Genomic DNA, 20769 nt, shown 5'->3' on the forward strand with positions numbered 1-20769 from the left:
AGAACACTACACTAGGTACGAGTACACTTACCATTAGGTAGTCGGCTTTATATATGAAAATACGGTGGTTGGCCAGCACAGTTACCCACCGCTCTTCGAAGGCAGTTGATGGACGCAGCATACGCAGATACACGATCCGAAAGTTGCACATACTTTTTGACTGCGAGCAAGCTGAGCCAAGCTGGCAAGTAGTTGCATCCATTATTAAAGTAACTTAGTAATGCAAGTAAGTATTTGCATCCATTATTATTTGGCAAATATTTGCATCCATCCATTATGTGTTTACTGTTTACTGTCAGTCACCATAGTGGAAAAGTTTGAAGGCCGTCCTTAAGATTTCTGCAAATACATGATTAGTTCAAATCGCTTTCATTCTAAATTCGCCTCTCTGAACTCAGTCCATCACGATCTGCCAAGAAAGTCAGTGAAATTTTGACGTGTTTATTATTATCAGTTTATATTATCTGAAAGCCTGAAAATGCTTGTGTATGGAGAAGACTCAGAAAACGATAAGAACCTTCGCCGCGTGTACCAGTGGAATTCGGTCGACGTGTTGACGGAAAACGGGCTCTTCCAGCACGGCGAAGTGGTCGACGTGGCGGAGGACGGACTGATCGTGGATTTCGACTGCAGCGGACAGCGAGCGCAGTTTGTCAGCTGCGACAAAATCTTCCACTCTGCCGTCGCCCCATCTTCCACGAATTTCAAGAAGAAGTATGCAGAACTGGAGGAGAGTGAGGAATCGGCGGCGAATCATAGCGTGGAAGTGCTGTATCGCTCGCATCCGGATGCTGCATGGCTGTGGTATCCCGGCCGACTGCTCAGTCCGGCCATGTTCTTTCATCCGGACAAAATCGGTCTTATCATCGTTCAGTTGCAGCAGGATGGCGAACTGCAACAAGCTGAACTGTTTTCCCTCTACCAAGTGCGTTTTCCGCTTTCCAAGAAACTCTTGGCCAAACGAGCGCTGCAGCCGAACGCGTTCGTGTTGAGAGAGTGCCGGCTGGGCAGGGTGTAAGAGGTGGCAGTGGCACCTGCCAGTGGCAGTTGCCACCGGCAGTGGCATGTGGCATTTCGCGACTGGCAAGCGGTAAAACATGGCAATTTCTCAAAGTGCAGAAATAATTAAAAATTTGCCTGCCACCCAGAAAAGTGAATGATAAAACGGAATCGATTTCTATGTAGTTTTTTGTTTCATAAAACGCCATTACCCTATACACTAAAGATATATGTGAAAGAAACGGTTATCACATTACTGTTAAATAATCGTTTTCTACTCTGTGGCCAGCCATTAGCCAACGCTCTATACCCGCCTACCAAAGGAATGAGCGCTAAATATTTATGTAGCACAAAAGTTTCTTAATATTTTAAATTTCTTAGGTTCTTAGTTTATTCTTAAGGAGTAAACATGCACGAAAACTTTCGCACTCCAAACACATTTTTTTCGGTTTATGACATTCTGTAGTCAGAAGATTTATACACTGGCGTGAAAACCGTTTGCCGGTTCGGGAGTTATGGTTGTCAGAAAATTGGTTAAATGCATTCAGGTGCAAGTCTCGTTATGGACTGATCTCCATCAATTTTGCAGGTAAATGCGCAAGTCCATGAAGATCGTTTTACACCGATCCATACTTCCATGATTTTTTTCAAATTTTAAAATGAATTTTAAAATTTTTTGAAATTCATTTCAAAATTTGAAAACATGCGAGAACAGTGGATCGGTGTAAAACGTTCTTCGTGGTTATGTGCATTTACGTGCAAAATTTGAGGAAGATCGGTCCATAACGAGACTTTGGCACACCTGAATGCATTTAAACTTTTGAATTTTCTAACAGCCGTAACTCCCGAACCGGATGTTGCGCACAAACGGTTTTCACAGTGTATACAAATCTTGTGGCTACAGAATGTCATAAACCGAAAGAAAAATGTGTTTGGGAGTGCGCGAAAGTGAAAGTTTTCGTGCACGTACACGAATTTGGCACCATGTACCGGACAACTTCCCTTAAGTGATCTTAGGTTCTCAGATTTTTTAAGTTATTCTTTGGTTTCTTAGGTTATTCTTAGGTCTTTCAGTTTTCTTAGGTTATTCTTAGGCTTCTTAGGTTTTTTAGGTTATTCTTAAGTTTCTTAGGTTAGTATTAAGTATCTTAATTTTCTTGGGCTTCTTAGGCTTCTTAGGTTATTCTTAAGTTTCTTGAGCTATTCTTTGGTTTCTTAGGATTTCTTGGTCTCTTAGGTTACTTACGTGATTCTTGGGTTATTTTTCGGATTGTCGGGATGTTTTTTGAAATCCTAAGAAAACTAAAATAACGTTAGTGACCTTAGTCACGTTGGTATAACCAAAGAATTACAATACGACCGAAGAACCTAAGAAATTTATTCTAAACCTAAGAAACCTAAGAATGACCTAACAACTTAAGGATGACCTAACAACCTAACGATCCCCGATCAAGACAGCATAGAAGAAGTGTTTCTGTTATAAATGCTGTTTCGTTTTGGTACATAGTTTGTACTCGTATCATGATACTGCAATGGCAACTTCTAAGCTGCCCCTAGTGGGTTGGGTTAATCCACCCGTACCACGATAAAACGAGGTTCGATGGTTCGTCGGTAATTACCCAGATCTTAAGTAAATCACAATCTTACGTAACGCGCGAATTCAGGAACATCATCATCAGTTTAATCAAAATCAGAGCAAGTGCAAGGGCAAGGGCAAGAGCAAGAACATGTGGAAAAGTCAACCGTCTGCCGGTCGAGGCAGCGTGAGCACGTCTACTGATTTCACATCCAGAAAAGTCAGAACATCTCAGAATTCTTCACAACCGATAACATGGATTCACAATTCTACTGAGATAGGCGGTACATCTGTTTCCGGTTGAGTTGTTACCAATGACAATCTGTAGAACATGATTCTACGGCTACAATACTTATTAAAGGTGCAGTACACAACAACCTAAGAAACTTAAGAACGTAAGAAACACACTGTAAACCGAAGAAACCTTAGAATCTATTTTATTGGTGGTCAAGTTTTAGTGGTTCGAGTGCTGCGGTCAGAGCCATACTTTAAGAGCCAGAGTTTGAGTTGTCAGAATCTGACTTTGGACAGTCAGAGTAAGACTTTGAGCAGTCAGATTCAGAGTCTGAGCGCGGGCCGTTTGATTCTGTATTGCCTCCCGACTTTTTGTACGACGACATATCAATGAATAACCCAACCCGCAGACCGACAGAATACTGACCGACAATTCGCCGCTATTTGCGTTTCCACAATTTTGTTGCCCGATGTGTTCGAAAAATTGTTTTGTCGAACTACAGTTTGCTTTTCCGTCTGAGAGAACCAAATAAAATCAAAGAAACCAAGAAGACGACCGTTTAAAATTAAAAATTACAGAAAACCGACCGACCGTGTTACAGAGTACGGAAAACCAAAAACACAAGAAAACATGAAACCTAATAAAACATAAAAAAATAAAACACCTAACAAACATAAGAAAACATAAAAAATGTAAGAAATTCAAAAATTTAAGACATGTGTGCGCTACCCACAAATTTATTTTGCGGCATTGTAGCGCTCGTTGCGTTGGTAGGCGCGATAGAGGTCGTAAGCTGGCCGCTGAGTGTAGAAAGATCAATTTTAAAGAAATTGATTTTGCTATATAAATCTTTTTTTAATGGCAGATTGATTTCTAGTTGATTATTTCTGCGTTTTCGAAAATTGCCATGTTTTACCCCTTGCCAGTCGCAAAATGGCACGTGCCATTGCCGGTGGCAACTGCCAGTGGCAGGTGCCACTGCCACCTTTTACACCCTGCCTGCCGGCTGCCGAAGGATCATGAGTCGACCGTGCCACCCGGGTTCGTCGATCGCTATGGGCTAATCATCCAGAAGACACAGCGCGTGCATGTTGTGTCGATTACCGGCCGGAGCTTGATGTTTTTCCAGCGAAGTGATGAGCAGCCATTGACGGAGATAGTGGTACGTACCGCATCTGCGAATAAGTGGTGTGCAAATAATGTTTTGAGGAGAAAATGCAGTGAGCTACTTTACGAAGTGCAAAGGTGGAGCGATGGCAGTCACTCAGCCCTTTTCTTTCCCCTTTCTTTTTTAATAATATTTACTGTGCCTTGCCGCGAAGCAGCGCCTCCTTTAAAAACAGGGATCTGCGAAACATGCGACACACATGGGATACATTCAGGATATGAGAGTATCAGCCGTACTCGTACATATATATATAAACATGCATAAGCACAGCCAATATCTTGAGGGTAACTTAAGATGAATCCGTACAAATTACGTAAAAATGAATTTAATTTTTATTGGTAATATGGTTTCGTAGATTCACGATGGGTTAACAAAACTACAGTACACGTAACACGTAAAGACTGAAAGAAACAGGCAAAAGCTTTGCCGCCAGCAAATTTATTTTTCCTGGCAAAATGCCCAAAACAGCTGCGGCATTTCCTTTCATAATTGCTAGACGAATTGACCTTCTTAATTTACCTTCATAATTGCTAGCACTGAACGGTTTTCGCAGGTTTCGTTTTTGCGTTTTCTTAGAGCACTCGCTGCTTAATTTTTTTAAATTTGATTTTTTTATTTTCTTTTTAACTTTTCTCGCCCGCTTATTTCTTTACCAACGTTTATTTTTCTAATTTTCCGCAGAAAAACAATTACGAAGCGATTCGCGAAGCCATTCGTAAATCAGAGGCCGAAAAACGAGCCGACTTAGGCCTGCCGTCCTCGGACATCGGGAAGAAGCGGCAACATCCCGGAGATGACGATGCACAGCCGCATACGGGCGGCGTGATTCCCACGGCAATGCATCTCTTGCGCGAGACCTTCGACTCACTGGACACCATCAGCCGCGAGAAACTACGCCGCGTGTGTTCTTTGTGGAATAGCATCTTGACTGGCCCGGGCAGCGGTAAAACCGTTCGTATTTCCTTTGCGACGAACCCCCTGGTCCCACCGGAAACGAAGAGAGTGTGCGGCGCTGTAAATGGTGTATCCAAGTGCGTCAGCAGTGAGACGCAACGGCTGATTGTAGAGCACGTGATGAGCGAAGCCGTGGAGAATGTCTTGACGGTGCTTGGCTGGATGCTGCGACATGTCCACATTAAACAGCTCATCTTACACGATGTGGGTATCGATTGGGAACTGTATACAACGGCACAGCACAGTCTGGTAGTCGGGGCGTGGATCCGGCCCATCACGGTGGCCTTCGACAATTTGACACCGTTCTGCGGTGAACTGATGATGTATGATTGTTTATTCTTTTGTACAAGCTGGATGGAGGCATCTATTCCGCAAGCGAGGATTAAGCTTCTGGATCCCGGAGATATTGAGGCACAGTTCTGGGATATTTATGAAGCGCATTTGTCCCGAGATGCGATAAATTTGGGAGAAATTGCTCAGTGAATTCGCACAGGACCAGGAATGTTTCGCTGGAATGCTATTTACGTGAGTATCCGTTAAGATAGACGACTCGCACACATTTGGTTAGGATTTTGTATTGCCTCGACATTTGGTAGATTTTTTTGCTAGGAAACACGAATACTTATGGTTTTGCAAGTTATTTATTAGTGTACTTGGATGTATCTCAAATTTCGGTCACTTTAAGTAGTGAGCCTGCGATGTCCGCCTGGGGAAGCAACCGGGCGCCGTAAAACGCATTTAATCAAGGGAGCAGACAGAAATTCGTTAGACACACGCTCTGTCTAACTCTGTACTTTTGATTAAAACCGGTGCCCGTTTTACGGTTTACGGCGGATACCGCATACTCACTAGTATACGGTTTCATATTTCGGTCAAGTTCTGCTGTCAGAATTTTCGGACAAACAAAAATATCAGAAACAAATAGTTTTCAAAGTAAAACCTTTATTCATGTAGCGCACCGTTTGGGGGGGTGGTGTAAGTGACCGATGACCGAATTATGAAACCGCATACTTAAAGCGACCATAATATGAGACATATCCACATAGAAGGCTAAGGCTATTTTGCCGCAGTTTTCTACAGTGTGTCATAATAGCCTTTGCTATTTTGCCGCACACTGCGTTAAAATAGCCTTTAGCTATTTTGCCGCAGTACGGTAGGCAAAATAGCCATTTGCTAATTTGCCGCACACTGCGTTCAAACAGCCTTTTGCTATTTTGCCGCACTATGGTCGCAGCTAATTCGCCACAGTAATGCGTAAAGGGCACGGCCATCTAGAGCTACATTTTCTACTAGATTTGAGCTGTTGCCGTAAGCCGACTTTGACTTTTCTCGCTGGAATTCGTAAAAGCGCATTCTTGGGAAGGTTCTTTTACAACTGGGACAGAAGGTTGTGCATGGATCAAGTCGCGAGCGGACGGCTTGCACTGAGTGTATGTACGCCCTGAAGTGCATTCAACGAAAGGTCTGTGGCCTCCGCCAAGGCGTTCTTGTCCTTCTTCCTACTGCCGAATTTTGTCAAGAACTTGGTCAACCAAACTTCTACGGCCAGCCTTCCTCCTTTTCGGCCGCCGTTGGTTCCTGGTCCCAGTCCGCCGCATTATCGCTGAAAGCCCCGCTCACCTCGAATATGGATTCAGCATCCTCGTCGGTATCGATGCCTTCTTGTTGTCGGTGCAACTGGGGAAGCGGGTTGATCCGTCCGCTTTCAGCATGTCACTATCAAACATAAAAAAATCCATGTCCGACTGGTAGTCAGCAGCAGCAGCGCTCGCCCGACCATCTGCGATTTGATGATGTTTTGCCGATTCCTGTCAATGCCGGCCCGCTCGCTTCCCTCATCCTTCCGACCGAGCCGGTGCTCTACATCGGCGTCGGGTCGGCCGTCCCACCAATTGTTACGACGAACAGCACGCCTAACGTGCCCGCGGTCATGGTCCCACGACACGCTTTCTGCTCTACACCTCTTCTCTCTCCTCACCTCCCTTTTATGGCTAGTCAGGTCGTGTCGGCGGCGCGATCGCTCTTTGGTCACTCCCTTCGACTGCAATTCCCCTACGTCTTGCCAAGGTCGGGCCCGCCTATATCGGCGGCGACGGTCTTCCTTGATATCGGTCGACGTGGCTATGACTGTCGTTATCCGGTTGCGACAGCTTTCCTATCGATCCTGTTGATCCTGTGACCGATCCCGCATTTGCATTGGAAGTGGTTGCCGCAGCGTCTGTGCTAGTCGGCGTGGTACGTTTTCCGGTTGCCGCACTGTCCGTTCGGGTCGGCGGGCTACATCGTCGAGTTGTTCCGCAACCGCGGCCGATCACTGTTCCCCAACAGCTGGCCGCTGTGCCGGGCCGGGCTGTAATCCGGTCAAGGCAAACTGTTTTCCCGTATTGACGGGTTTTTGAACCGTTATGTCGGGAAGCTGCGCCATAACGGCCAGCTGATATATCGCGCTAACCAGTTGTCCGAAAAATTCCAGCACACACCGGTTGGACCGGGTTGGGCAGCTCTCCTCCGGGATAGCCGGGAGGTGCCATCTCGGGCTGGTATCCGAAACTGGGCCGCGATGCCATGTCGCACGGATCGACGTCGTCGCCCGATCGTTTGCAATATCACCTAGAATCCTAATGTCCGTCGGGCTGTTTCAGGGCTTCCCGTAGTCTGGGTTCGAGGATGTTCTCCTTCAAGTAGTGAAGTGCTATCTCGTCGGCGATGTTTCGGACTCGTGGTTTATTGTTCATCGTGATATCGTAAAATTGTGCCGGTGTCTCTTCTCCGAAGCGGTATTTTCGCTCGGCCATAGTAAGCACGGCATTAATCTCTTTGTTTTTGTCAGTAGTAAGGCAATAGGGATAGCAGCATTTTCAAAAAAAGTGCAGCAGTCTGGCTGCTTCTCTGATTGGCTGACTCCACCCTTCTGTAATTGGTCAGACACGCCCCCTTCTCTGATCGGAACCGAACCGATCAGAACCGAACCGCCCAGAACCGAACCGCCCAGAACCGAACCGAGACCGGCCGAACCGTACTTTACCCCTTTCTTTTGTTTATTTTTCCCCACCCTCTTTTATTTTGTTTTCACCGAATGACAACGAACAAAGTAAAACAAATCAGACCGCACGAACATACGCAGGAGTAGCAGTACAATCTTCGACAAAAATACAATTTCGGTTAAATTTCTGATGGTCATTGTATGGATCTCCCGGTGTCCAGTTGCTCATTGTAAACCGACAGAAATGACATTCAACTGTATCATCAGATCCGGTGTAGTACAGTCCGATCTTCGCCATGGCGCCGGCAGAAGGCAGGAGGTGTGGCCAATTTTCAAAAGTACTGAGTGGTCCGTTGGGGTCGTGCAGTGTGGAAACGTACTTGTACAGTTCTTCGGCTATGGTATACACCTGCTCCTGGCCGTCCCAGATGCGCACCATTTCGTCAGGTACCTGAGAATCCGGACCAGGCTCCTGCAACGGCACAAGCCATGGTCCCAATGGCATCGGTGCATCCTACGGTCAACATTGCCGCATGAAGGGTGGCTTCAAAAGGGCAATCGCTGCGGCGACCAATAGCAGCACAGTAAATGGCAACGGGAACTGCGTCCAAAGGGCTGGTGCCATTGCCAATGGCTTTGAACAATTTCTCATTCGGTTCAGCGCGTTGCGCCTAGTCCAGCACCATCATCATACGTGCATAAAATTTCTGACGTACAGAATCGGGGAGAGATTTATTGCTGTATTCAACAAGTGCGGAGAGAAACTCAAGCTCCTTCATCTTCTTATTCTTTAGAACCAGACTGACGGCGTAGGCCTGCAACTGTGCCCCAGCGGCGGCATCATTGGAAGAGTGGGTGAGTCGGGCTACACGGTCTACAGAGAAACTCATCTGCTCCGTACGATTGTAGAAGTACAAGGGAAACGCTGTTATCCAAGTGGCAGCGTTACACTCTGTGCCCCGGTTACGGACTGTCGTAGCCGCAGCGGTCCAGTCTTTTGGGGAGAATGTTTCCAACTGGCAATAATGGTGGTCAGTTCACCAAAAGCTTGGCGTTTAGTGTAGTTGTGGTAAAAGGTTTGGCTACGTTGTCGTGCGGCATTCTCCAAAGAAAAGAAGCCGGTATCCAGTAGAGACCTGGCGTAAGCGTGCGTTATTAAGAATTTCTCCCAGTAAGTCGAGACCTTGCTCCGCACTCCTGCCAAGTTCATGTGGCAGGAGGTAGGGCGTCTCAGGGGTGTTCCGATGCATTCTCCAATCAAAGCGCCTAATAAACAACCTTTGTACTGATCCATGGCTTTCAGAATTGCGAATGAATTCCTATTCCAGCCAGCTAAGAAAGACCACGTCGTTTTCAGAAATCAAACTGGCGCTGACCCACATTCTCTCTCATTTGACAATGAGTAATCCAAACTGGCGCTGACCTAGATTCTTTGTTCCTTAGCTAATCCAAACTGGCGCTGACCCGCATCCTGTCTTATTCTCTCTCATTTGACAATGAGTAATCCAAACTGGCGCTGACCTTGATTCTTTGTTCCTTAGCTAATCCAAACTGGCGCTCTCCCACATTCTCTCTCATTTGACAATGGGTAATCCAAACTGTCGCTGACCTAGATTCTGTCTCGTTCTCTCTCATTTGACAATCGATAATCCAAACTGGCGATGACCACGTTTTCTTCAGCTATTACGAATTCTCCACAAGATAGTTGCTGTCGACAGTTAGTGTTTCGGCACTGCGCTTTCAGAATGGATTTTGACCTTTCAGAATTAACTTTACTCCAGCGCAACGGAAATACTCTTCTGGATCGTTCCATTTAAAGTTTTTAGATTCTGGAGGAATTCAAATCATCGGCTTTCGTTGTTACAAGAACTCTTTGTCACTTTCAATCGCGGAATTTTTGCAGATTCACAGTTTTGTGCGTGATGATTCGTACAACATACCTGTTTCTGTTGACGGCGATCGTTGTCACAACAAATCCTCGTTCACGAAAGATTTCGGCAATGGCTTATTGGTGAAACGCATAACTGTTAACGGGGTCATTGTCATTCAAATCGACCGTTTTACAAGTACCGATGCGAATTCTGATAGTCGCGCGAGAATTCCCAAAAAAAGGAATTACTTTATTGAGAGCTCTAAAGTGGGATGATTTACGTCGTTCACTGGCATCCATTCAGAACTTTAATTTTCATCCGTCACCCTTGGAATTCCATCACGAATGCGCCTCGGCCATTGTTTCGCTTGCCAACGACCAAACGAATGGTGACGTGTGGAAAATTGCACAGGACGAGGCTTTGCTTTACCGCTTAGAAACGAAGTACATCGATACACTGTCCAAATACGGCGCCCATGACGTCACTGGCGCTCCATCGCCAGTCGAATTCTTTTGCCAGTGGAATTTCGACATCGTAAGTCTTCAAGCGTAGCTACATTTCAAAAAATATTTAGTTTGATATCGACCGCTCTCCTGTTCACATCAAAATGGCTTCAGTACGGGCTTTGGAAGTTTTGGGGGTGCATGAAGATTTTACTATCTACAAAATCAACGCTGTGTTTTAGTATGTTTTGGAACCCCAAGGATGTTTGCTTCTTTTTAGTGTTCGATGCCAAACCGGACGGTTCTGGGCTGAAGAAGGCCATGGACAAAGGAGTTTGCCTGGCGTATGCCGATATCAACTGTTTGTTGGGGATGATTAGAAACGAGACACTGCAGGATTGTCTGGACCGGGCCATTATCGACAAGAGTCCTGAAAAGTTTTCTCTGCCGGGTCAGGGCTGTGTGGATGTTACTGTCAGCATCCACCCGAAATACGGACGCATGATTCGTTTCTCTCAACCTCGGCGCACCATTCAACTACCATATCAGGGATTCATCAATCTCATGGAGGAAATCTACATCGAGCACTGGGGACGGGATATTGTTGTCTGAATGGATGCTTCAATTTTTATTAGCACATCTTGCTTAGCATTTACCTTGTTCTGTTTGTTGTGAAAAAAAGGCTAAGAAGCCATTTCTTCTATCAGTCTTAGCTTGAAAGGTATATAAAGGTTCCAAGTTGACACTGTCGCAATTAATGCTCGTAGCCATGGATATCCGTAACGTCGTTCTTTCCGGCCAATTCGACAAAGCGATTTGTTTTGAGAAAGTTTGGAAATCATTTCCACTTAATACAAAGTCCGTTAAAGGATTTAATGCTGTCACTTTAAGTTTACAAAACAAAACGTTCTGTCAATTGTTTCCTAATGGTAAGGCTATAATAAACGGTGCTAAAAGTATTACAGGGTTGTATTCACTTCTAAAATGTTATCAAATGATGCTTTATACTCAAGGCATAGAGTTAAACATTAAGGACAGCAGTGTCGCAAATACCGTTTGCACGTACAAACATACACACAATGTTAACTTGGTAAAGCTTTACGAGAAAGCAAAAAACTTTTCCGTGCAACGTCTATTAGAACCAGAGCTGTTTCCAGCACTAAAATTAAGGCTTTCGTACGCCAACATTCATATTTTCCATACCGGTAGCTGTGTAGTCCTTGGTTGTACTTCTTCGGAGCAGATTCGAGAAGTTTTTGAATTTATAATAAAACTCCTAGATTCTTCAACTGAAAACTCCAGAATCTTAATCAATAACGGAATTTTTCAAAGTCGAAATCAGGAGTTTCTTGAAAAAAATTTCTCCTAAATAAAGCATACAAATAGCGGTTTGAAAACGGAGTTTTTTAAAATGGAAAAGGTGACTTTTGATTTCAGATTTAAAACTCCTTGTTCGCTTTATATTTCTGGTCCAACTATGTCCGGAAAATCGACATTTACGGTGCAACTTTTACGGAGTATTCCCAATAATTTCACACCCGCGCCCATACGTATAGTATATGCGTACGGTACATGGCAAGAGGCATTCAGTAATTTTGATAAGTCCATCGAGCTGCTGCCAGGAATGGATAAAATCTTGGAAGACGAAATTTTTTTTGATAGAAATACGCCTACGCTACTTATTCTTGATGATCTCATGGAAGAAATATCAAAAAACGCAAAGTGTTCGACAATATTTACTAGAGATGTGCATCATAAAAATGTTTCCGTTATCTTTATATCGCAAAATTTGCACAAACAAGGTAAAAGCAGGAGAGATATCACTCTTAACTCACAATACTTAATTTTATTTAAATCTGTACGTGATGTACAACAGATTAAACTACTTTCTCGCCATCTAGGTATGCCGCATTTGTGTGATGCATACAAAAAGGCTATAAAGGAGCCTTTTGGTTATTTGGTAATAAATCTCCGTCCTGATACACCTGACAAGCTAAGGCTACAGTCAAACATATTTGACTACCGGAAAATATACATGGGAAAATGAATCCAGAAGACGTTCTCAGTATACTACGCGCTTTGGGAATTATGAATCCACGACAGCGTAGTATTTTTTGCAGGTTGCTTCTAAAAAACAAATTTTAGCAATTGAAGAAGCTTGTTTAAATTTGGTAAAGCAACCAACGGCTTTGAGTAAAGTTGATTTAGCCAGAGCACGACGTTTTGCACCGATAATTAAGCCTTTAGCCGACAGAAAACTTTCACACGTTAAAAAGCGAACAATTTTAGCGCAAAAAGGAGGATTCTTAGCTGCTCTACTTCCAATTCTAGGAACACTGGTTGCATCATTTATAACAAAATGAAGACCTACGTTCTTGTACCTGAGTCCGAATTTTCTGCGCCCGGCAAGACCAAAGCCACATCATGGAAAAAGACTGAAGAAATTCGTAGTGCCATGACTCATGATTTGCTGGCTCGTGCCGCGTATCAGACTAATTCTGCAGACTATGAACCACGCGTTATTAAATCTGAATTTAACGAACACAAACCAAACGTACCTTCGCAAAGGAACTATGGTGCTCAAGCTGCGCCTCTTCTTACTGATGGACTAATACAAGCGACCGAACCTCCGGTTATTTAGTATCTACCAAGTGAGCCGGTATATATCCAAAGTGAGCCCACAATACAATATATTGAACGCGAACCTATTGTGCAGTATATCGAGCGCGATCCCGTTGTGCAGTATATCGAACGTGAACCAATTGTACAATACGTACCACAGTACGTACCTAGAGAGACACTGGTAAAACATGTGTATAAAAGTCCACGCCCCAAGCCAGTATCCAAAGGGCGAAACCAAAAAAGAAGCTACCATCCTCACCCATCGTTGAGTTTCCTGATGCTGGTTCATTAGAGTATGTACCTCCCGAATTGAACCACTTCCCGTGTCGCTACCTACAGACCGGATTGACGTTGTAGTTGCACCGCGAAGCTCTGGGTCAATTACACGCAGCAAAAAAGCGGCTCCGTATAAGGTTCCCGATAGAAAAGCGATTACATCCAGGGTACCGCATTTGGAGTTACCGGCCGCTTCGACTTCACAGGCCTTACCTGTACCGGAAAATTTAAAAGCTTTGCCCGCCCCATCAACTTCACAGGCTTTACCAGCGGCTCCGACACCCAAAGCGTTGACGTATACAGAAGCAACGGAAACACGCCCCCTCAAGAATGGCGTTGAAAAGAGCTATGACTTATTAAAGCGTAAAACCACAAAATCTACTGGTGCTCTTAGAAAGAAGCAAAAGACACAGAAGGGTGGTTGGCTCAGCTACGCATAATGGCAACGCTGGACGATATTTATTTAGATGCTTCTAATCCTGGTAGTCTGGGAGGCATCGAGCGTTTGTACCGGGAAGCGCAACATCATGGATTTTCTCGTCAGCAGGTGGAAGAGTATTTGCAAAGTAAAGACGCTTATACTCAACATAAACCTTTTCGGTCAAAATTTAAACGTCGGAAGATTTTTTCATTTAATATTGGTGACCAGCACCAAATTGACTTGGCAGATATGCAAAAATTTGCGAATGACAATAAAGAAGCTAAGTCTTTACTGATTTGTGTCGATTGTTTTTTCGCTACGGCTGGGCCGAGCCCGTCAAATCCAAGAAACCCGAAGAAATTATTCGTGCTCTGTGTAATATTTATAAAGAATCTGATCGACCACTGCGCTATCAAAGCGATAACGGTAAAGAATTCGTGAATAAACAACTGAAAAACTTTTTTACTGATCACAATATCAGGCTTTTTACAACAAAGAACGACGATGTTAAATGTGCCATGGTAGAGCGATTTAACCGAACAATTAAGGAACGTCTGTACGTGTACATGACAGAGAAAAATACTTACAAGTACCTCGATATTTTACCTGAGATCTTAGAATCATATAATGATTCTGTTCACTCTAGTACAGGGTTTTTTTCCCCCAGTCAAGTGGATGTGGATGAAGCGCGCATTATACGTCAAGATAGATAGAAGAGCCACAGGCAAAACATCCTGTTTTCCAGGTTGGGGATCACGTGCGTATAGCAAAACGCAAGCAGACGTTCGAAAAGGGATACGAAACCAATTACACTGAAGAAATTTTTAAAATTGTACAAGTTATAAAACGACAGGATCATTACATTAACGCTTTGGAGGACCTAGGAGGTGAGAAAATTGATGGAAATTTTTATGCCAGCGAACTGTCAAAATTTATTATGGCCGAGCGACCGTTTTATCCTATATCACGTATATTAAGGGAGAGAATGTACAAGGGAAAACAGCAATATCTTATACGTTGGTACGGTTAAGGTACCGCTTACGACTCTTGGGAAAACAAAGAAGATCTAAAATGAGTTTTTATATGACACTACCGTCTTCCGCATCTCACAATATTTATCCCGCAAATCGTTGTGGAAAATTCACAACTTTGCTAGCCAAAGGTATTGATCTTGATGGAAACTGGGAAGACGGTTTTTCCGAAATTATTTTACCACCGATGCGTCTCAGGTTTACTGAGGGTTTGGCAGTGCTAGTTAAAACCACGACTACGCCGAGACAAAGTCGGTATTTAAAAATAAAGAGTCATACAATGACGAGAATCAACTAATTCGGAAAATAAACCTTCTACTGCGTGACAAAGACACCATCTTTGGACATATTGACGTGACTGGTAGCTCCGCACAGCTGGTGGTAAATCCTGATGCCGAGCTCACGTTTCAGGGATCAGAGTATACGAGGGCGCTGGGTCTATTGCAAGAGCACTTTTACGCCGATGCCGGTGGTCAAACGTACCACTTACGACCGCGCAAACAGAGTCGTGTTGTGCATTTTTATTGCGACATTATTGAGCACGGGTTCGTCGGCGATGCAACGGTATCGTTGCTGCGAACAATCGCAACCGTCGCCAGTTCTCACACCGAGACTACATTAATTTACGAAAATCCGCATTATGTGCCACTTGCCAAACACACCTTCCAGACCATCGAATTAAAACTCGCAGATAATTTAGGGACGGAAGTATCGTTTCATCCCGGTACCACGATAATACAGTTACATTTTTGACCCAAGAAACGCTGAAAAAATGGTACTTCAAGAGCACAAGTTTGATGAAAATCGTTATTTACAAGCCTTCAGCCGGCCACATGGGTTTGGGATGCCGGTATACCGCGGTGCCCCCATGACCGGTGCTGGCTTTTGGGGGAAAGTTATCGGTTTTGCTAAAGGTATTTTCAGCAAAGCCGGGCCCATATAAGCAGTTTAATAACAAAACCCCAACCGCATATGAAAAACATGGCACATAAAGCAGTGGAATCGGCAATCGACAAAGCTGTAGAACATGTTAGTGACAAACTGAAACAACAGCAAGGATCGGGTATTAAGGGCCGAAAACGACATAAAGTAGTCCTTACAAAACGACAACTTGCAATTGACGCACTTAAAGACAAACTGTAATGGCTCTTATCGAAAGCGGTTCCGAACCTTCTATGCTCCTAGAGAGCCATTTATTTTATCTTCCTGCGACTCTTACCGAAAGGTGGAATACCCGCGATTATGATGTCGGGCTAACACAAGCCCCGTCGGACACATCCAACGATTATGTTTTTACCATTGCTCCGTGTCAAACTAAACTTATTAGTTTGGCAGATGTCCGATTTTCTTGTGATCTGTATGCAACTGACTCTAAAGGGGATATGCCCACGGATGATGCCTGCTTGACAACCGTAAATAATATTCTCGATAGTTTATTTGAACAGGTAATTGTCACTCTGGGTGGTCGTAATATTTCTGACAGCAGCTCCATGTACCATATGCGGGGGTACATTGAAAATCTTTTAGGCTACACCATGCAGGCGCAGGCTTCACAATTACAACTGTCTGGGTTTGCCATGGATACGTTACTGTGGAAGCAAGATCCATATTACGAGGCAAAAGTTAACAATGAAAAGATCTTCTTTAGCAAAGGAGCAGAACTTAGACGAATGCGGCTACGAGCTTGTCGCCCATTGCAATTATCTGGAAAGCTGCATTGCGATCTGTTTCAACAGGACAAACCCCTGATACCGGGTGTCGAGTTGAGTATTAAATTGGTGCGCAATAAAAACAGTCTAGTCTTCATGACGGACAGCGATTTATCAAAACCAAAATCAGTAATCATCAAAAACCCTCGTTTAAAAATTAGAAAATACGAGCCGTCGCCCGATTTTCTAGGGGCTCTAACTAAGCAGTTAGTTTCAACAAATGCAAAGTACCACATTGAACGTGATGCCATGCGGCAAACCACGCTGTTTGCCGGACAGCAGCAACATACTTGGCCCAATCTAGTTATTGGTCAATTTCCCAAGGTTATGTTCTTTGCTATGATACCGAGTAGGGCATTCAATGGGGAATATACTTCAACGCCGTATGTCTTCAATCATTTTAGTTTGGCGTATTTGCATGCAGAAATCGACGGGCAAATATTTCCCACTCGCGGGTATAATATGGATTATGAAAAACAGGGCAAGTTTAGAGCCGTACGAAGGTCTTTTTGATACACTGGAGCGCCTTCACGAAGGTTTTGGTGAGCTGCCGTTTGATAGATCTGATTATAATTTGGGTGGATTTTGTATTTATGGCTTTGATTTTACGAGAGGTCATACAGGGCGTGGTGCTCTGTCGCTCATACGGCAAGGTAATTTAAATATGAGCATGCGTTTTTCCAAACCATTACCAGAAGCTGCTGTATGTATCGCAATGCTGGTTTGCGATTATATTATCGAAATAAACAATAATAGACAGGTACTTTTTTATTTTGCACCATGAATAATTTAGAAATTAAAAATTGCCTTCTTTCAGATCCCAAAGTTCGCGAAATTTTTGTTGGGGTTTTTTCTAGTGAAACTATACCAGAAAAACAATATCCGTATGAGCATATATAGTAAACACACAAAAAACGGGGAATCCCGGGGAGCACTGGGTGGCTTTCTTCTGCGTTCGTCCAAACATACTAGAAGCGTTTGATTCGTATGGTCGAAACCCTGCGGAATATTCGTCGGATATTGCAGAATGGATGGCTGATGACTACCTCATTATGTCTAATACTACAAGACAGAACATTGACAGCACCGTATGCGGGCAGTACTGCATGTTTTTCGTATTATTGCGGTGTTACGGTTTTTGTTATAAAGACCTGATGTCAGCATTCACCAAGCATAAAGAGGTGAATGATAAATTTGTGTGTAAATTTATCAATAAATTCTTCCGCATGAGCACAAAACTGAGAGACAACGATTTCATAAAATCACTAATAAATCATGGATAAACCTACAATAAAAGAGATAATTTCCATTATTTTTAGAATTTTCATCAGTAAATTATTATTGATTTTTAATATTTCAGAAATATGTGGCCACTTCGCTAAACCCAACGTAACGCGAAATAACGGAATCCACCCAGCTTACAAAGAATGTGCTAGATGTAATGATGAGTGATGACTCACCAGCAGTACCAACTGGCGATGGCGACAGTACTTAACGTTCGCGAAGCGTGTAATAAATATCATTCGTTCAAAATGGCGCGACCAGATATGACAATTGTTGAAAACCGTGTTCGTTCTTTTGTCAGTTGGCCATGGCCTTTGACGGCTCCATCCAGGCTGGTACTTGCCGGACTGTTCTTTAAGCAGTTTCCGGATGAAGTCGGTTGTGCATATTGTGCGTGGACTGCGCGTGACTGGGAAGGGGATGAAAACCTTGTACTGCGACACGACATGGAATCAACCGATTGCCCCAGAGTAGAATGTTTGTTACACACCCCAATGGCTGATGTTAAAGCAAGATTTGCTACATTTTACAACTGGACATACAAGCAACACCCTCGAGAAATGGCCGAAGCGGGATTCTTTTTTACTGGATTAAAGGATCGGGTCCAGTGTTTTTCTTGTAACATTTATCTGGAAAACTGGAAGGTGGAGGATATTCCGTGGGAGGAACACGCGCGTCATGGTGTTAGGTCGTACAACTGCAGCTTCGTGAAACAGGAAAAAGGATTACAATATGCGGAAGAAATCATCGCCAAAGCCTTTGCCAAATCGGAGCAAGTGGCCACCGCGGCGGCTGCCGTCTACGCTGAGCGTAAAGAGACTTCAGAGAAGCCGCAATGTACTGTTTGTTTGAATGCTGATATAAAGTGTGCTTTTCAACCTTGTGGTCATGCAGCCTGTTGCGATGCTTGTTCTATGCGTATGTATCATTGTCCTATTTGTCGCACTCGTGTCTTGGAGTGGAATACAATTTTTATTTGTTAAACTAAATGCCATAAAACAACCAATAAAGAGAAAGGGGTGGGGAAAAATTAACAAAAGAAAGGGGGTAAAATGCGTACATGTTCAAACATGTGTGGCGACCAATAGCCGTGAATGGTAGGCGGTTATCGACAGTTTCAACACATGAGACCAGACAGGAACTAGGTCAATCGCCAGTCCAGCTGAATGAGACTAGACACAAACTAGGTCAACCGCCAGTACCGCTAGCGATCAAAATTATTTAAAAGCCGTGTGTCGCTGAGGCTGACCTGCAGTTGAAGCTTATTTTTGGACGCTCATCATGGACGACTATCAGCTTACGGATGTTGATCGTATGGACACTGATGCTATTTTCGACGAAGGGTCATGGAATCTTCCACCATCGACACCGTACATTATCACCGATGCGGATCGTCAGGATACCAATGCCATACTTGCGACTGGTGACTGGGATGACTGGGTGAGTGACCTTTGAAGATAAAAATAGTTTTTTGTTAAAAAATAGCTTAAATTTCAACACTGGCTTATCTGGATTTTCTTTTCTGAAACGATCGTAACTAATAACTACTCTAAATTTTAATACCTCTATTTCGAAGTAAAGATTTTTCGACAAATAAAAACTAGGAGGAAACCATTTTTTACCACCAGTCAGCGATTGTTTATGCGATAAAGACTTCGAATAAAATTATAATCATCGACAAAAGGTGGTCGTTTGATACATTTAGAATATTGGAATAAAAACCTTCTAGTAGACTGTAGCTTGCTAAATATTTAAGCTAGTTAAATTATTTAAATTATTTGCAAAATCGATAATGATTTACTTTTTTTTCCACCTTGAACAAGCATTTGCTGATAACAAATGCAAAAAAAATAAGTTTATAATAATAATAACATATATATATATATATATATATATATATATATATATATAAATATCAGTAAGCTGATACACTGCGTCCTGGTAAATAATTAAACCATCAAGCTATTGTTTTTAATAATCAGCAGTCTTTCGCTTTATACGTCACTGACCTTTCCAGAATATTATAATCTGTTGTGGCCGATACTAAGAATACTGATTCATCTATTGATAACAGTAATCATCGATGCCAGTCAGTCTTTTGACCTACTTAGAACAATAGTTTGTTTTGGGCGATATTGTATTGTGAATACGGATGTGTCCTGGTTAGAGCAATAGTCTTCGACGCCAGTCAGTCTTTTGACCTACTTAGAACAATTGTTTGTTTTGATGGACACGGTAATATTGTGAATACGGATCTGTCCTAGTTAGAACAATAGTCTTCCACGCCAGTCAGACTTTTGGCCTAATTAAAATAAAAGTTGTTTAGATGAGCACCAGCTTGTGTAGAGACATTTGTCTTAGTTAAAACATTACTTGAATAACACAATATACTGAAAACTCACCAAGTTCCAACGATATAGGTGTTAAGGAACGCTGATCAGGGAGGCGCGGGGAAAGCGACGGATGGTGCCATGGACATTGATATTCCAGACGTAGTTTCGGGAATGCCACTGGTAAGCTAAAAAAACATTAAAATAAAAACGACATTTGCTCAATAAAGCCGAAAAATTATTTTGTTACAATTAGTTGTTTTCCCAAAACAAACAAGTCGGTTTTGTACAACAATTAAAGAAAATTTACGTAATACGCAGCTCACTAATATTTTAATTGTTCTAGTATTTTTCTTTCGCAATTAATAAGCCGTTCTTCTTGTAATACATATTATTATCTGTAGACGCTTGAAGAAATTAGCGATATTCCGGATTTCTCAGCTCTATTCAGCCTGACTAAGAACAAAGAGCGCCAATTCAAGAAATTCAACAGCACCGAGTACGAGTACCGTGTGGAAGTCGCTACCCTGCCGCGTATTTTCTCCCAGGAAGAAACTGTACTGCTCATGCCTTTACTTCTGGAATCCATAATGAATCTCTGCGTAGCTCAGTTTCAATCGTCGGACCGCGTTACCATTTCCATTAGCTGTGCGTCACTAGAATTCCCAATTTACTTGTCTATGCGGAAATTGTCGGACTTCAGCGTCGACGACCTGGTTGCTGTCTGTGCCAAGGCCAACTCCGGCCGGATAGTGCTTGACGATACCTTCTCAGTCCGCATTTTCCGTACCATCATGCCAAGCGGGGGGAACTGGAGGTGTCTCTATCGTCACGTAGCGCGCGATGCCAAGCGTTTCAGCAAGTCCA

General features: G+C 43.3%; 1 protein-coding gene across 1 annotated transcript in view; it reads left to right on the forward strand.

Moving 5' to 3' along the window:
• The first annotated feature begins 208 nt into the window (after positions 1-208).
• LOC129595466 (uncharacterized) overlaps positions 209-20769 on the forward strand; it is a 39594-nt gene continuing 19033 nt past the window's right edge. Inside the window, exons 1-3 of the mRNA XM_055492488.1 lie at positions 209-1012; positions 3826-3972; positions 4660-5457. Of these exons, the coding sequence (XP_055348463.1) occupies positions 479-1012; positions 3826-3972; positions 4660-5415 (1437 nt within the window). The 5' untranslated portion in view covers positions 209-478 and the 3' untranslated portion in view covers positions 5416-5457. The remainder of the gene's footprint in view (positions 1013-3825; positions 3973-4659; positions 5458-20769) is intronic.

The sequence above is a fragment of the Paramacrobiotus metropolitanus genome, unplaced genomic scaffold (genome assembly GCF_019649055.1).
Source record: "Paramacrobiotus metropolitanus isolate TYO unplaced genomic scaffold, Prichtersi_v1.0 Parri_scaffold0000078, whole genome shotgun sequence".
In the NCBI taxonomy this organism is placed as follows: domain Eukaryota; kingdom Metazoa; phylum Tardigrada; class Eutardigrada; order Parachela; family Macrobiotidae; genus Paramacrobiotus; species Paramacrobiotus metropolitanus.